The sequence below is a fragment of the Callorhinchus milii genome, unplaced genomic scaffold, assembly GCF_018977255.1.
Source record: "Callorhinchus milii isolate IMCB2004 unplaced genomic scaffold, IMCB_Cmil_1.0 Scaffold1, whole genome shotgun sequence".
Classification (NCBI taxonomy): domain Eukaryota; kingdom Metazoa; phylum Chordata; class Chondrichthyes; order Chimaeriformes; family Callorhinchidae; genus Callorhinchus; species Callorhinchus milii.
In genome coordinates, this window is record NW_024704742.1 from 71,542,854 (window position 1) to 71,561,120 (window position 18,267).

The 18,267-nt window shown below is 48.5% G+C and overlaps 1 protein-coding gene across 1 annotated transcript in view; it reads left to right on the forward strand.

Annotated features, from left to right (window-relative positions):
- Positions 1-18,267, forward strand: part of dysf (dysferlin, limb girdle muscular dystrophy 2B (autosomal recessive)) — a 105,677-nt gene that overhangs the window by 26,194 nt on the left and 61,216 nt on the right. Inside the window, exons 4-12 of the mRNA XM_042343446.1 lie at positions 2,130-2,235; positions 7,222-7,339; positions 8,367-8,566; positions 9,553-9,681; positions 10,996-11,058; positions 15,444-15,494; positions 15,590-15,620; positions 16,811-16,926; positions 17,808-17,934. Coding sequence (XP_042199380.1) covers positions 2,130-2,235; positions 7,222-7,339; positions 8,367-8,566; positions 9,553-9,681; positions 10,996-11,058; positions 15,444-15,494; positions 15,590-15,620; positions 16,811-16,926; positions 17,808-17,934 — 941 coding nt within the window. The remainder of the gene's footprint in view (positions 1-2,129; positions 2,236-7,221; positions 7,340-8,366; positions 8,567-9,552; positions 9,682-10,995; positions 11,059-15,443; positions 15,495-15,589; positions 15,621-16,810; positions 16,927-17,807; positions 17,935-18,267) is intronic.

Genomic DNA, 18,267 nt, shown 5'->3' on the forward strand with positions numbered 1-18,267 from the left:
ACCGACTCGCTGACCAGTGGAAATAATATCTCCCTAATGTCTCTATCAAAACCCCTCATCATTTTAAAGACCTCGATCAGGTCGCCCCTCATCCCGCTTTGTTCCAGAGGAAAAAGTCTCAGTTCCCTCCAGTCTCCCCTCATGGACCAAACCACTCATCCCCGGTATCATCCTAGTAAATCTCCTCTGCAACGCCCTTCCTCTCCCCCACCCATCGCCTTGATGTATTTCCTAAGCTTCTTGTTAACGACTAGTAGAAATATTCTCCCTTTATTCACATGTTGGTAACCACAACAATATGCATTCGTACAGTGTCGTTCACGCAGGATAGTACCTCGGAGCGCTGCACAGTGGCTGTGCACGAGCTACATCATAGTAATTATCTTTGCATTTGATATCACGCCTTTATTATGTCATTGAGCTGTCTCAAAACGCTTCACAGAATGTACTGTAAAGTGAATTGAATAAATTTTGTGGGCGAAACGCGGCGGCCAATTGCTCACAGCAGTGTCCTACAAACAGTTGTGGATTTTAGATTATCATCACAGTAACACAGAAAGAGGTTAGGAGAATTGTTTTACACACACACTCGCACATACACACACATACTCACACACGCACTCACACTCACAGACACACGCTTGGACTCACACACACATAAACATACAGCCATAGACACACACTCACACACTCAGTTATGAGGACAGTGATGGCCGTAGCAGACAGTAGGTGAGGCAGACAGTCAGTGTAAGTGTTTGAATGGACCTGGGGCAGTCTATGCTGATATCAGCTCTTACCCTTTGCTCCACATCTCCCTGCATCTTGGCAGGGAATCTGCGCAGGAGCAGAGAGGCAGGAAAAGGGCAGTACGTAGATTGAGGAATGCTGTGGTGGTTAGGAGAACGGAAGTTTACTTACTGAGCACATTGTCCCAGCCAGTTTGGAATTCCCGAGATTAAATCCTCTCAAAACATTTGCCACTTGGAGCCACATTTGGGTAGGGGAGGGGCCGGGACCTCACCCCAACACAGGAGGATTTAAGGTGGAATGTTCATAACACGGAGTGTGGAGTCCTGTAACTTAGCGGTTAGAGCACTGACCTCGAGAAAACCTGGGTTCGATTACTGGGCTTGCCCCCTCTCTCCTCTTTTTCAAGCCCGCCTGAAAACCTTCCTCTTTGAACGTGCTTATGGTCACCTCCCCGTCCCCCCCACCGGCTGCGATTCAGGCTCCGCCACTGTTAAACGCTCTTGAGACGCTACTCTGTTAGGAGGGTGCTATATAAGTGCAAGATGCTGTTGTTAGGCAAGTTTCCTTACTACACACACCCCTGTTTACCTAGCAGTAAGTAGGAACCCAATTTTTAGTCGTTTGGCATATTACTTTCCAGGCATAATAATCCCTTAAAAAAAATGTGGTCACTCAATCCACAACTGTTTGTGGGACATTGCTGTGTGCAATTGGCTGCCGAGTTTCGCCCACAAAATACATGGTCAATTCACTCTACAGTATATTCTTAACAATGTGCAATGGTCTATATCAAATGCAAGGATTATTATTATTAATAAAACAAAGAGTGTTCAAAACAGTGTGTTGAAACTTTCCATCTTAACCCAGGTCATTGACTCACTGACGCTCAAGTTAGGTCTGTCATTGATACAGTGAAAGTCTGACAGCAGGACATCTGAACTCAATATAGTCCACCATCCTGTCTGTGATCTGGGAGTGTGGATGGACAGTGTAGAGGGAGTTTTACTCTGTCTCTAACCCTTGCTGTCGCTGACCTGGGAGTGTGGATGGAGGAAATAATATAAAAATAATCCTTACATTTGATATAGCACCTTTCACATCAGGAAGATGTACGCAAGAATCACTGAAAAGTGTATTGACAATGTCTTTTGTAGGCAAAACGCAGCAGCAAATTTGTATACAGCAAAGTCCTACAAACAACCTATTGGCCAGACACCGGGATAGAGAAACTCCCTTCTCTTTTCCAAAAGTGCAGCGGGATTTTTAACGTTCACTTGACCAGGCACAGATGGGACCTCAGTTCAACGTCTCATCTGAAGGATAGCAGCTGTAATAAAGAACACCTATCCTGTACTATAATGTATTTGTTTTCACCACAGGTTTCTGGGGGAAGTGAACACCAACTTGAAAGATGTCCTGAACTCTCCCAACTTGGCAGCCAATTACAACCTGACTTTACTGGACCCCAAGAAACAAAGCACTGGGGTAAGTAAGTTCCAGTCTCATAAACCGCTCACCACCTCCAGTTGAGTGAGGTGGGGGTCTGGTGGAGAGGAGAGAAGACAAGCTGATTTACAAGGCACAACCAAACTTCTCTGTGATTGAAAGCATCATAGCCAACAGTCCATTCTGGCCCTCCAATGAAGTGCTGGGGGAAGCACTGCGTTGTAAGAGACACCGTCCTTCACATTAAAACCGAGGTCCAGTTTGTGCCTGTTGAAATGTGCTATAGAAATGAATGTTCTTAATGGGTTGGGTGGGGAGTTCTCAGGCTGTGGAACAGGCTGCTCAGAAACACTGAAAGACCAGTGTGGGGTTCTGTAGTGTAGTGATTAGCTATGACAGGACCCGGGTTTGATTCCCGGCCGGGAGAAACATTAGGCAAGTTTCCTTACTCCTCACACCTCTGTTTACCTACCATTAATTAGGAATCCAGTTATTAGTTGATTGGTGAATCACTTTCCCGGAGATAATAATACCTTCAAATTTTTTTTATATAAGAATAATTTGGTCCTTCAATCCACGATTGTGGGACACTGCTGTGCGCAATTGGCTGTCGGGTTTCGCCCACAAAATATATAGTCAATCCACTTTGCAGTATATTCTGTGAAGTGCTTTGAAACGCCTCAATTATGTGATAAGGTGTGATATCAAATCCAAGTATTATTATAACAAGCCCCCCTGCACTGCACAGGAGAGTGAGCCTGGACTGTGACCTTAGTATCCCCGAGGTGAGTATGGGGCAGTGTGGGTGTGGGGGGGAAGCTTGAAGCTGCAACCTCCTGACCCGAGGTGAGAGGTTGAGCGAGTGAGCAAGTGAGTGAGCGAGTGAACGGTGTAGCCCACGGAATGACAGAGCTGGGCTGTGAACAGCTGATGGAAAATCTGGAGGCTGGAATGTCAGAATCCAGCCTCTCTTACACAGAGAATTCAGAGCAGCCGCACACAGCCTCATTATTTCCATGGCAATAGCAGAGCGGAGGCTAAACTGTTTACACTAATAACAGACACTAAACACAGGACCACCAAATTCCACCTAGCCTCAGCCTGCCACTCCGATTCTGTCTTAAAACTTAAGGTGGAATTGTGAAAAAAAGCGAGAGGACCCGGGTTCGATTCCTGGACAGGGAGAAACCTTAGACAAGTTTCTTTACTCCATATGTCTCTGTTTACCTATAATAATATAATATATAATAAACCTTGCATTTGATAAAGCGCTTTTTCACATCGTTGATACGTCTCAAAGCGCTTCACAGAATATGCTGTAAAGTGGATTGACCACATTTTTGGGGGCGAAACAAGGCAGCCAATTGCACATAACAGTGGCCCACAAGCAGTCATGGATTGAGTGACCTAATTATTTTATTATTTTGAAGGGATTAGTACCCCTGGAAAGCGATATGCCCATTGACTAACAACCGGGTTCCTATTTACGCTCAGTGAACAGAGGCATGTGGAGTAAGGAATCTTGCCTAAGGTTTCGCTATCCAGCAGTAAGTAGGAATCCGGTTGTCAGTCTGTTTCAGAGCCTTGGGACATCCTCCTGATATGAAAGGGGCTATACAAATGTAATTTGTTGTTGTTGATTGGCAGGTCGCTTTCCGAGGGCAATGGTCTGTGTGTGAGCCTGGTGCAATGGTAGCGCTCTCGCCCCTGAGTTAAAAGGTCATGGTCTCAAGCCCCAAGTCACGACTTGGAATCACATAGTCTAAGACAGACAGCGTCGTCCAATAACTGGGCCCGCGGGTGACAACGGCCCAGCGGGTGATTTTATGCGGCCCACGGCCATTTCCAACATTCCAACTTCCACTCCCTCCCTCCCTGGTGAACGTCCTCCCAGGACAACGGCAGGAGCTGGCGGTTGGAGAGTGGAAATATTACCAGCCATTACCGAAGTCTGTCAGGAAGGCATCTCATCAACCACATCCTTAGCAGCTTAAGTCCTGTCCTGCTGCTGCAGACAGTGATCCGCATGGCTGATTGAGAAAGAGAGGGATTGAGAGGGGGGGAAAAAGAGGGGGAGAGGGGATAGAGAGGGGAGCGGGGTTTAGAGGGGGAGAGAGGGGGTTTAGCGGGGGAGGGAGGGGGGGGTTAGAGGGGAAGAGAGAGCGGTGGCTTAGAGGGAGAGAGAGAGGTGGGTTAGAGTGGGAGAAACGGGGGTTAGAGGGTAGAGAGAGGGGGAGAGAGAGAAGTGTATTTTTGTGAGAGAGGTGTAAGAAAAAGAGTGTGAGAGAGAGACTATGACAGATTGATTGAGAAAGGGAGAGAGCAGAGAGAGAGTGGGAGAGGGGGAGAGAGAGAGTATGAGGGGGGAGGGAATGAATGTGAGGTAGAAGGGGAGAGAAACAGAGAGAGATTGGGGGTGCGAATAGAGAGAGTGTGTGTGGGAGAGAGTGAGAGAGAGTAATTGAGAGAGGGAGAGAGGGTGTGTGAGAGAGAGAAGAAGGGGGAGGTGGACTGTGAGAGGGAAGTGAAGTCTGAGAAGGTGTGAGAAGTGGAGTGAGAGAGAGTACTTGTGTGTCCGAGAGAGTGAGAGGGGGAGAGAAGGAGAGAGAGTATCCCTCCCCCCCTCTCTCCTCCCCCCTCACCCCTCTCTCTACCCTCTCCACCTCTTCCCTCCTTTCTCTTCCCCTCTGTAGCGGCAGGATCAACTTGTTAAGGACGGTAAGAGGTGCGCTTGCCTCCCTGACAGACTACAGTGGTTGGTATTATTTCCACTCACTGCGCTGCGTCCTTCCAACCACCAGCTCCTGCAGCTGACCTGGGTTTATCAGGGAGGGATGGAGCATGAGTTGGAATGTTGGAAATGGTCTCGGGCCGGATAAAATCACCGGCAGGGCCGGATGTGGCCCGCGGGCTGCCAGCTGGCCCACTCTGGATGCAGCAATAAAATAGTTCACTCACTCCGTGGCTGTTTGTAGGACACTGCTGTGTGCAATTGGCTGCTGCTTTTCACCCACAAAATGCACAATCGCAGCACTTTACCGTATATCCTGTGAAGCACTTTGAGACGTCTCAATGATGTGACAGGGCACTACACCAAATACATGGATTATTATTATTATTAGTAAGCCTTGCATTCAATATGGCGCCTTTCATGTCTTCAGAACGTCTCAAATCGCTTCATGGGATTCAGGGTAAAGTGTAGTGACTGTGTTTTGCAGATGAATGTGGCAACGAGTATCCTCAGGTCCTTCAGGCTGTATAGAGTTGTAGGACTCCCCAAATTCTGCCGATCTTTAACTTGAAGCGAATGGTTTGAAAGCTAAGCACTCAAGGAATTTTGCTTCCTCCCTCTGCCTCTCCCCCTCCCCGCCTCACACACACACATGATGGTCTCATCACAAGACACAAGTGTTCTGTTGTGTCCGTGCTGCCTCCTCTTTGTGTTCCTCACTGAGCTCAAAACAAGGCTTATCACAATGTTTCCGATTCTTAACTCATTCAGGCCCAGAATGTCAAAGCTGTGAAACGACTCGCTCCATTGCTCCCTCCTTCCCTGCCTCAGATTCCTCACTCTCTCCTACACTCGCCAGGACTCCCTGCTCCCTCTTATACTCAGCACGGTGTCTCATTCTTCATTTCCTCCCTCCGCCACTGGACTCCTCACTCCTTGCTTTTGCATTTGGTACAGCACCTTATCACGTCAGAAGGACGTCTCCAAGCGCTACACAGGATTTACTGTCAAATGGAGTGACTGTATTTTGTAGGTAAACCCAGCAGCACAATTATACACAGCAGTGTCGCACAAACAGCAATTGGAGTGATTGACCAATCTTATTTGGGGGATTGTTGGCCAGGACGCCAGGAGAGAAAAGCTCCCTTCTCTATTTGAATAGGATCATGGGATCTTAAAGTTCCACCTGAACGGGCAGACAAGGCTTCGGTTTAACAGCTTACCTGAAGGACAGCATCTCCGATAATGCAACACGCTCCCAGCACTGCATTGGAGCGTTAGCTTAACTATGTGATACCGAGTTCCAAAGTTGGACTCCCTCCTACACTTCACAGAACTCTTCACCATCCTCACTCTTCCCTTCTTCCTACACACTACAAAGCTCCTCCTTCACTCTCTCATAAGACCCTATGATCCTTCTGACAGTACCAAGACAGTAGAACAAGAGGGCACAGGTTTAGAGATGTAAAGGGGAATTTCAGGACAGACATCAGGAAGTGTTTGTTTACCCAGAGGGTAATTAATGACTGGAACGGGGTTACCAGGAAGGGTGGTTGAGGCCAGGACACTGGGACTCGTTTACAAAGCAGAGATGTGATTAGATGTGCCAAAGGGCTTTCTTTATCTAGGACACCAATCTTGTGATTTTGTGCTCTCATCCTTCCAGAATGTTCAGCCAACAAACTCACTCAATTAATATCCTCTAGTCACTGACTAGAGAGTCAAAGTGTCCTGGCGTCAACTACGCTTCCTATCAGCCTGCCCACAAAATAAACAGTCAATCCACTTTACAGTATATCCTGTGAAGCGCTTTGAGACGTCTCAGTTACATAATAAGGCGCTATATCTAATGCAAGGATTATTATTATTGTTGTTGATGATGTTGTTGTTGATGTGTGAAGTCATATAGCATAGTGATTAGAGCACTAGCCTCGCAAGTGAGAAGACGGTTCGATTCCCGGGCAGGGCGAAACCTCAGGCAAGTTTTCTTACTCCACACTGGGTCTCTGTTTACCCAGCAGTAAGTAGGAACCCGGTTGTTAGCGGATTGGTGGATTGCTTTCCGGGGATAATAATCCCTTCAAATATAAATCTGGTCACTCAATCAATATTGTGTGCAATTAGCTGCCGTGTTTCACCCACAAAATACACAGTCACTAAACTTAACAATACATTCTGTGATGTCTCAACGATGTGATAAGGCATTATATCAAATGCAATGATTATTATTGTTATTGATGGTTTTGATGCTGTTGTGGAGCATGTGAATTATCAGTGTGTTTTTCCTTCTCCAGGCCACCATCATTCTGCAGGTCTCATACCTGCCCCCTCCGGGAGCTGCTCCACTGTACCCCTCCCCAGCCCTGAACGAGGCGACATCAGTCACAACTACCGACACTGACACGCCAACAGGTACGGCATACGCCAACAGATACGGCACACGCTAACAGGATCCGCACACGCTAACAGGTGCAGCACTCGCTAACAGGTACAGGACACGTGCCCAGGACATGAGATCTCAAATTCATCATGGTCTTCTCCTTCAAACCATTGTCTTACAATTTAAGACAGTGCAGGACATTGGAAATATTCTTAAATCCTGCCTTAAATGGCCAAAAACTAGGACAAAATGGTGACTGTATTGACCAGAAAGAGAGAGAAGCGGCGAGTGAGTGATGTGATGAGAGAGAGAGTTACGTGGAGAGAAAGCGAGATTGAGAGAAAGATTTGAAGAGAGAGTGAGTGACTTGGAGAGAGAGATTGAGTGACGTGGAGAGAGCGGGTGACGTGGAAAGAGAAAGAGATTCAGATAGAGATGTGGAGAGAGAGAGAGACATCGAGAGAGAATGAATGGCATAGAGAGAGTGACGAGAAATAGAGTGACATGGAGTGAGAGAGAGAGTGCCGTGCAGAGGGAGAGAGACGTGAATAAAGAGAATGACATGAGGAGAGAGAGAGAGAAATGGAGAGAGAGACACTGATAGAAAGAGTGAGGTGGAGAATAAGTGATGTGGAGAGAGAGAGCAAGAGAGTGTAGAGAGAAACTGAGAGTGACGTAGAGAGAGAAAGTGAGAATGACGTGGAGAGAGAATGAGAGTGACATGGAGGGAGAGAGTGAGAGTGACGTGGTGAGAGAACGAGAAAGTGACATGGAGAGAGAGAGTGAGAGTAACGTGGTGAGAGAGTGACATGGAGAAGTGAGAGTGATGTGGAGAGCAAGAGAGATGTGGAGAGAGAGATGTGGAGAGGGAGAGAGAGTGATCTGGAGAGAAAGTGAGAGTAATGAGAGTACAAGAGAGTGATGTGGAGAGAGAGAGATGTGGAGAGAGAGATGTAGAGAGAGAGAGAAATATATGGAATGACATTGAGTGTGGAGCGAGTGATGTGCAGAGTGAGCCCATCCCGTTGTTGCGTGCCTGATGATGGTGTGTCTCCGCAGACACAGGGGGTGAGGCTGAGGGTGAAGAGGACACAGAAGACTCTGTGGACCCAGGAGAGGAGGACAAGACTCCGACCCGGACACCAGGGGCTGAGCCCCCCGCTGCCCCGAAGCTCCAGCCACCGAGCTCCGGCAAGGCTCTGAGGAAACGCAAACACTCAGCCCGGCCTCTCCTTCCCAACAAACCCCAGGACTTCCAGGTCAGACCATCGCATCCTGTTATACACAGTCTCCATCACACCCTGTTATACAGAGTTCTGTTGCATATTGGTTAGAGCACTCACAACAATAACAACCAATTATATTTTTATAGCACCTTTCATGTCGGGGGGATGTGCCAAAGTGCTGGACAATCAGGGATTTCGACCCGAGCAGGGGGTCAGGATCAGGAGAGGTTGAGGGCAGGAAGAGTAGGAGGTGGCCGAAGGCGCGTCAAAGAGGAGGATCTTGAGACGTGGCTTGAAGGAGGCAAGGGAGGGAACGAGGTGAAGGGAATGTGGGATGGAGTTCCAAAGGGTGGGAGCAGTGAGGCTGAAGGCCCGACTGCCAATGGTGGGTTGGGCCGGGCGGGGGTTGTGGAGCAGACCGGAACCTGCTGAGTCGAGAGAGCGGACAGGCTTATCTTGCAAGAAAGAGGACCCGGGTTTGATTCCCGGGCGGGGCGAAACCTTAGGCAAGTTTCCTTACTCCACACGCCTCTGTTTACCAAGCAGTAAGTAGGAACTTGGTTGTTAGTCGATTGGCAGATTGCTTTTCGGGGGTAATAATCCCTCCAAAAATAATAATAATTTGGTCATTCAATCCACGACTGTTTGTGCGACACTGGCTCAGGGGTAGCACTCTCACCTCTGAGTCAGAAGGTTTTGGGTTTGAGCCCCATGTCGGTACTTAGAATCACAAGGTCTTAAGGTGACACTGCAATGCAGGGCTGGGGGCGTTGCATCAGCAGAGGTGCTGTCCTTCAGATGAGACATTAAACCGAGTTCCTGTCTACCTGTTCAGGTGGATGTTAAAGATTAAGTGAAGGGAGTTTCTCTCTCCCAGTGTCCTGGGCGACAATCCCCGAGATTATTTGGTCAATCACATCACAGCTGTTTGTGGGTCATTGCTGTGTGCAAAATGGCCAGATGTGTGGACATCACTTTCTGTGGCCACCCATGTTGACCCTGTGCTCTATTGGTTCCAGGTCAGAGTTCGGGTGGTGGAAGGGCGTCAGTTGCCCGGTATCAACCTCAAGCCTGTGGTCAAGGTGACGGCTGCTGGGCAGAGCAAGACCACCCGCATCCGAAAAGGCAACAACCCATTCTTTGACGAGGTAACGTCAAACATTGTCTGAAACCATTAAGTAAATTGTCCATAACTTGTACAAGAGCTGAGGTCAATGATTGATTATTAACCTGATGGAGATTTTAAAGGTGAGACATTAAACTGAGGTCCCATCTGTGCCAGTTCAGGTGAACGCTAAAGATCCCGCGGTGCTGTTGGAAAAGAGGAGGGAGTTTTTCTTTCTCGGTGTCCGGGTCAACAATCTCCCAGATAAAATTGGTCACTCATTTTGTGGGATGCCACTGTGCACAAATTGGCTGCCATATTTGCCTATAAAATACACGGTCACTACACTTTATAGTAAATCCCATGAATCACTTTGGGACGTCTTCCCGATGTGAAAGGCGTTGAATCAAACGTAAGGATTGTTTCTTATCATAGAATCATAGAATCTTACAGCACAGAAGGAAGCCATCGTCCCACTCCATGCTCTTACCCCATAGACCTGCAAATCATTCCTTTTTAAGTACCTATTCATATTCACGTTTTTGGAATGTCGAGACACGTACACAAGAGACTAAATCGCAAGATTCCCAAAGGCAATTCTCAATTCCCAGGGACTTTGAGATCAGTTTCAGCTGCCGTCCCAACGCAGTGCTGATGGAATGCTGCAATGTCAAACACTGTCCCTCGAGATCCCATTATTCTATTCAGTGGCTTAACCCGCTATTAAGGGGCTGAGCTTTCAGACACTGACCGCTGCCTTTCCCACATCAGCTCCCTCTTAAAATACCTTTCCCTTGCTTTCCAACCACTCCTGAATGTTACCTGTTTGATTGTGGTTTCAGTTACTAACTTCAGTTGCCGGCCACCCGCACACACTCATACATCTTTCACTCCCCCTCCCTTGCCTCCTTCAAGACCCATTTCAAGACCCTCCTCTTCGACCGTGCCTTCGGTCACCCTGCTTCCCCCCCGCCCTCCAAACTCCCCGATCCCAACCCCCAGCTCAGGTCCGAAACAATGATTGTCCAGCTCCTTGGGACATCCTCCCGACGTGAAAGGTGCTATACAAATGTAATTTTGTTGTTGTTGGGTGATACACTCCATCCCTTGAACAGCTTTGAGATTACCTTATGAAAGTTGCTGTGTTTTTGCCCACAAAATATACAGTATATTCTGTGAAGAGCTTTGAGATGTCTCGAAAACGTGACAAGGCACTATATCAAATGCAAGGATTATTATGTGATAATATCAATGTGCGAGTGGTTGTGTAGCTCTGAGATGTATGTGTGGTGTGAGCGGTGTTGTGTGAGTGCGAGTGGTTGTATGTAACTTCATGATTTCTGTCTTTTTGTTACAGACATTTTTCTTTAACTTCTATGATTCTCCCAGTGAACTCTTCAATGAGCCAATTTTCATCACAGTAAGTACCTGGCGCTGTGCTTTCATTTAGTTAAAGGGCAGTATTCACGGAGGCAATCGCCAATTGTCGTCTGAGAAATGAAGAAGAGAAGATGGTGGATGGGAGTTCTGGAAGGATGAAGTCCAATGTGCATGATAAGCTGTTTCATCTTGTCCAGAACAGTAGAACCAGAGGACACGGCCTGCAATTGAAGGGGGGTAAATTCAGAACAAATCTGCGGAAAGACTACTTCAGTGAGCGAGTTGTAAACATATAGAAAAGGCTGCCTAGGGAGACTGTGGAAGCAGCAAGTGCTGGTTCTTTCAAGAACAAATTAGTTAGATTTCTGTTAGGAAATAATATTGTGGGATACAGTATATTGGGACATGACATGTACATGTGAAAGCCAGGATGGTGGAAGGTGAACTGGATGGCCCTTGGTCTTCTTTCTTCTAGCAATTCTTATGTTCCTACGTTATCTTTTGGGTACCAGTCTCGTCTCTGGGTCAGAAGATCATGGGTTCAAGCCCTGCACTGGGGCTTGAGTCCACAGTTCAGGCTGATGCTCCAGCGCAGTGCTGGGGTGGGGGGGGGGAAGGACACCACATTATCGAAGGCTCCATCCTTCAGATGAAGCTTTAAACTCAAGGTTCCACCTGTCACCGTTCAGGACATTAAAGATCCCACGATGCAGTTGGAAAAAGGACAGGAGTTTCACCCAGTGTCCTGGCCGATATAATAATGATAGTAATCCTTGCATTTGATATAGTGACTTATCACATCTTCTAGACATCTCAAAGCGCTTCACAGAAGTGTGTCCTCCCCTCATCAGGTTCTGTGACCCCATCACCCCCACCCTTGCCCGGCTCCATTGACTCCCCACCCCTCAGAGGATAGAGTTCAAAATCCCTGTCCTCGCTTTCAAGGCCCTCCACGGCCTTGCCCCTTCCTACCTCAGTGGCCTGCTAACCTCTTATTAACCTGCCCACTTCCTCCACTCAGCAAGCTCTGGCCTGCTCCATGTCCCCTCCTTGGCCCGCCTCACCACCGGCTGCCGGGACTTCAGCCTCTTCACCCCCATCCTTTGCAACTTCATCCCACATTCCCTTTGCCTCGCTTGCTCCCTTGCCTCCTTCAAGGCATGTCGCAAGACCCTCCTCTTCAACTGTGGCTTTGGCCACTCTCCAGAGGGTGGGGGCAGAGTGGCTGAAGGCCCGCCCGCCAATGGGGGACGTTAAGCAGGGAGCCCGCTGAGCAGAGGGAGCGGGCAGGTTGGTAGGGGTTCGGAGGTCGCAGAAGTAGGGGGAGCAAGGCCATGGAGGGCTTTGAAGGTGAGGACCAGGATCTTGAATTGTTTCCTTTGTGTTATGGGAAGCCAGTGGAGTCGGGCGAGGATGGGGGTGATAGGGCACAGAGCCTGGTGCGGGAGAGGACATAGGCTGCAGAGTTCTGGATGATCTGCAGCCTATGGAGGGAGGAGTTGGGGAGGCCGACAAGGAGGGAGCTTGTGTAGTTTGAGCCTGGATGTTATGAATGCATGTATGAGGGTCTTGGGGACCTTCGGTATGAGACAGTGGAGTACTGCAACGTTGCGGAGGTTGGGGAAGGCAGAGTGGGTCTTGGCATGGATGTGGGGTAGAAAGGCTCAACCAAGATGACAAGGTTCTGGACTGGCTTAGTAAGGTGGAGTGTCCATCCTTGGATGGTGATACTGTCAGTGCTGAGGTGTGGAGGTGCTGACAGGAGTCAATCAGGAGAGCCTCAGTCTTGTTGATGTTCAACTGAAGAAAATTATCTCTCATCCAGGACTTGATGTCTGACAGACATTCTGTCAGGACAGCAGTGGTCCTGGACTCAAAGGTGGAGCAGAGAGGTACAGTTGGTTGTCATCTGCATACATGTGGAAGTTGACCCCATGTCTTCGGATGATATCACCAAGCGGAAGCATATAGATATTGAAGAGGAGGGGACCAAGGACAGAGCCTTGAGGAACACCGCACAAGATGGTGTGGGGGTTAGAGGAGAAGCCATTTGTGGAGATGAAGTGGAGACGGTGTAAGAGTTACGATCTGAACCAGTCAAGGACAAAACCGTGAAGGTTGAGGTGAGAGGAGAGGTGGTGGAGGAGAATAGAGTGGTCACCGGTATTGAAGGCAGGAGAGAGATTAAGGAGGACGAGGAGGCAGATGGACAAAATGTCATTTGTCAATTTGACCAGGGCTGTTCCTGTGCTGGGGGCGGCACGGAAACCCGATTGGAAGGGTTTGTGAAGGGAGTGGCGGGAGAGGAAGGAGTGAAGCTGGGAAGCAACAACTCATTCCAGGACCTTGGAAAGGAAAGGGAGGTTGGAGGTGGAACAGTAATTTGAAAGCAGGGATGGGTTCAGGGAGCGTTTTTAAGGATAGGAGTGATGATGGATGTTTTTAAAGGGGTGGGAACGGTGCCAGTGGACAGGGAGAGGTTTATGATGTCTGTGAGTAGAGGTCAAGGAGGTGGAGCTGGGAGGTAAGGAGAGAGGTAAGGATGGAGTCGATGCAGCAGATGGTTGATTTCATGTGAGTTATAGTGGTTTTATATTTACTGTATCCCATAGATATGCTGGTCTTTCACCTCAAGACTAATTGTGGAACATTACTGTGTGCAAAATAGGTGCCTTTTTTACGCACAAACACAGTCACAACGACAACGACAACAACAAGATTACATTTATATAGCGCCTTTCACGTTGGAGGATGTCCCAAGGCGCTGGACAGTGTACAGCATTTCAGACCCGAGCTGGTGTTGGGAGGGGAAGGGAGGGGAGGGGAAGGGGGATGGCCGATGGCATGGTCGAATAGGAGGGTCTTGAGGTGGGACTTGAAGGAGGCTAAGGAGGGGGTGAGGCGGAGTGACTGGAGGATGGAATTCCAGAGGTTGGGGGCAGAGTGGCTGAAGGCTCTCCTGCCAATGGTGGGGCGGGTGGGGCGGGGAACGTGGATTGTCACTACAATTAATGAATTAATCACAATTAATTGTCACTACAATTTACAGCAGCTCCCTGTGAAACGCTTTGAGATGTTTTGCCATGACAAGCCAATGATTGAAGTAGTCTCATTTTTCACCACATTGGGAAATCTGTTGAGAAATAACGCTTTTCCCTTGAGGGTCACAAGACTCATTCAGTGCATCCCTAATACACATAGAAACTGCTGCGATTAGCTGGGCGTCTGACCCACACGGAAACCCATCAACATGCTTAGGAGTCTCAAAATCACCGTCTGTAAGTTCTACATATGTATGTTACCCACATATAAGAATTTCCCTATGTCTGGAATGGAATACACACTCTATCCCTAGATGGATACATACTGCTTATCTAATTCCAGAAAGTATTAGGCACAGGTTGGCAAGAGTCAAAGCTTGGGGACCCCAGAGTGTGTGTTGGGGTAACTGCTGCGAGTCTAACCAGCTAAAACCACACAGCTAGTCATTGAGAATACTATCTGGCAAGCCTTCCCGTGGTTTGTCCAGCTAGGACCCCTACCCATTAGGGCTTTGGCTTCTAAATAATAATAAACTTTGCATTTGATATAGCGCTTTATCACATCGAGACGTTTCAAAGTACTTCACAGAATACACTGTAAAGTGAACAACTGTATATATTGTGGATGAAACAAACACAGTTATGATAAGCCAGCTTGCAGGGTTAATGGGAGTAGAGTAAGAAGAATCCCTGCCTCCTGTCCCCCACTCGATCCGCCCCATCATTGGTGGATGACCTTTCAGTATCCTACCCCAGTTCTCTGGAACTCCATCCCGGAGTCCCTCCACCTTGCCCCCACCCAAACCACATTAAAAGCTTGTGTTAAGACCTAGCTTCTCGAACATACTTTCGACCTCCACCACCCAGCTTGGGCTCCACATCAGCAGTGAGAAGCCCTGTGAGACGTCCTTCTGACGTAAAAGATTCTTGTAAATTTAAATGTGGAGGTCTGTAGTGTAGTTGTTAGTGCGCTTGCCTTGGAAAGGACCTAGGTTTGATTCCCGGGTGGGGTAAAACCTTAGGGAAGTTTCCTTACTCCACAAGCCTCTGTTTACCTAGCAGTAAGCAGTAACTCAGTTGTTAGTGGATTGACGGATCGCTTTCCGGAGGTAATAATCCTTTTAAGAAAGATTGGTCACTCAATCCAGGACTGTTTATGGGACATTGCTGTGCATGATTGGCTGCCACGTTTTGCCCACAGTCAATCCACTTTACAATATATTTTATAAAGCAATTTGAGAAGTCTCAGTGACGTGATAAGGCACTATATGAAATGTAAGGATCATTATTATTATGATTAAATTGTTGTGGTTATTGAACGCTTTGTGTAAATGTAACTCACTGATTAGATGCCGTCTTGGACTCTCATTCTCCTGTCCTGCAGGTCTTCAACTCCCGTTCCATGCGCACGGATTCCGTCATCGGAGAATTTAAGGTAAAATAAAACAAATTGCTTGCAGTTGGTTCTGTGACTGCACTTGACGTCTCAAAGGATTCCCGAGTCAGTGTTCTTTTGGTCTTTTGTTTCAGCTGGATATTGGGGCAGTTTACTCCGAACCACGTAAGTAATGTAAGGGTCAATACACGGCACTGCAGTGTACATTGTTATAATATGGGTTCACTAACTGTGGGATTGGGGCTTGGACCTCCATGCTTATCTGCTAAAAAAATGTGCGCAGTAAGTTGGTCGTCTCGCTTTGAAGCAACAACTAGCTTTATAGAGCAAAGGAAATGGCTGACTTCTGGGACATCGTGTTGCCGCTGACAATATCACTTCCTGCACCTACAAAATACAGTCAACTCCACTTCCCAGTGAAAGGCGCTGTAGGATTATTGTGCAAGGATTATTCTTAACAGTAGGAGTTGGGTGGGTAGTAGATTGGCTGAAAGTGTGGCTAAACACATTTAAATGGGTTTTGAAAGAGATGGAGGGGGAGGGCTGGAGAGATGGATGGATTTAGGAGTGAGCCCTGGAAATCAAGCTGAAAGTGGCTGAAAGCTTGCTCACTGATGATTGTTGTTTCAGTCTGGCTCAGTCGGTAGTGCTCTCACCTCTGAGTCAGAAGGTTGTGGGTCCAAGCCCCACGTTGGGACTTGGATTCACATAGTCACTCCAGTGCAGTGCTGGGGTGGGGTGGTGTTGCATTGTTGGAGGTGCCGTCTTTCAGGTGAGATGTTAAACCGAGGTCCCGTCTGTGTTTAGGTGGTCATTAAAAATACCATGGCAACTGTTAAAAAAGAAAAGGGAGTTTCTCTCTCCTGGTGTCCTGGCTAACAATCCCCCGGATAAAAAAAAGAGGTCATTCATTCCATGGCTGTTGCTGTGCATAAAATTGTTTGCCGCATTTGCCTACAAAACACACTTAACTTAAACGATGCTGTGACGATCATTATTTATTGTATTCAGATCCCCAGACGTCACACTGGACAGGGCTCGGGTCAGGCCTCACCTTGAACACCGCAGACAGTTCTAGTCACTGACATAAGGGGCTGCTCAGGCCCTAGAGACAGTGCAGAGGAGAGCAACGCGGCTGAGCCCTAGTGTTAGAGGAATGAGCTGTGAGCAACGATTAGACAAACTCGGGCTCTTCAGTCTGGAGGCAAGGTGACTCAGAGGGCACCTTAGGGAGGTGGAATCCCATAGTTTAGAGTACAATATATTCTATGAAGCGCTTTGCGACGTCTCAACGATGTGATAAGGTGCTGTTTCAAATGTAAGAATTATTATTACGTAATTTTTCCGAATGCCAGGACATGCCTTCCTCAGGAAGTGGCTCCTTCTCTGTGACCCTGATGACCTGTCTGCTGGGGCCAAAGGCTACCTGAAGGTCAGCCTGTGTGTGCTGGCAGCCGGCGATGAGGCTCCTGTGAGTGTCTGAGTCTTCAACTCTCGCTTTTGGTGGAGGGATGTGGGGGAAGGGCTGCGGGCAGGGATGGAGGGAGAGTGGAACCTGATGCTGACCATGACACTAATGTTGACCGCTGACTGTAACACAGCCCCACATCTGTGCCATGACCTGTTCTGCCTTCCCCCATCTCCACAACAATGACTGGATCTGCCACTGTCTCCCCTCAGGCCACCAAGACCCTCATCCATGCATTCATTACATCTAGGCTGGACTAAGCCAACTAACTGCTTGTCGGCCTTCCCAACTCTTCCCTTCACAAGTTGCAGATCATCCAAAACTCTGCAGCGTGTCCTCTCCCACACCAGGCTCCGTGACCCCGTCACCCCCACCCTCGCCCGGCTCCACTGGCTCCCCATCCCCCAGAGGATAGAATTCAAAATCCTTGTCCTCGCCTTCAAAGCTCTCAGTGGCCTTGCTCCTCCCCACCTCTGTGACCTGCTAAGTCCATAAAGACCTGTCCGATCCCTCCGCTCAGCAGGCCTACTCCACGTTCCCCGCCTGGCACACCCCACCATCGGCCGTCGACCCTTCAGCCTTTCTGTCCCATACTCTGGAACTCCATCCCACATTCCCTTCACCATGCCCCCTCCCTTGCCTCCTTCAGGGCACGTCTCAAGATCCTCCTCTTCAACCGTGCCTTCATTCACCATCCTACCCTCCCTGCCCACCACCTCTCCTGATCCCAACCTTCAGCTTGGGTCCAAATCCCTGACTGTCCAGCACCTTGGGACATCCTCCCGAAGTGAAAGGCGCTGTACACATGTAATTTGTTGTTGTTGTTGTTGAACTCTGACACTGACCTTGACACTGACCCTGACCTTCCTGTGTGCTGTTGGCAGCTGGAGAGAAAAGAGCTGCTGGAGGACCGTGAGGACATTGAGACCAACTTACTGCGGCCATCAGGGGTGGCCCTGCGTGGAGCCTACTTCACACTGAAGCTTTACCGGGCGGAGGATCTTCCACAGAGTATGTGGGCATTGCCCGCACTGGGGGAGGGGTATTGGGGAAGGATGTGCTGATTAACTATGAGGTGTGAGCGTGTTTGACTGGGGGTGTGTGACTCGGGGTGCTGTTGACCACTCTATCCTCCTCCACCGCTTCTCCTCTCACCTCAACTTTCATGGTTCTGTCCTTGAATGGTTCAGATCGTATCTCTCGCGCCGTCTTTACTTCACCTCCACAAATGGCTTCTCCTCTAGCCCCCACACTGTCTTGTGCGGTGTTCCTCAAGGTTCTGTCCCTGGTCCCCTCCTCTTCAATATCTATATGCTCCCTCGGTGACATCATCCGCTGTGACCT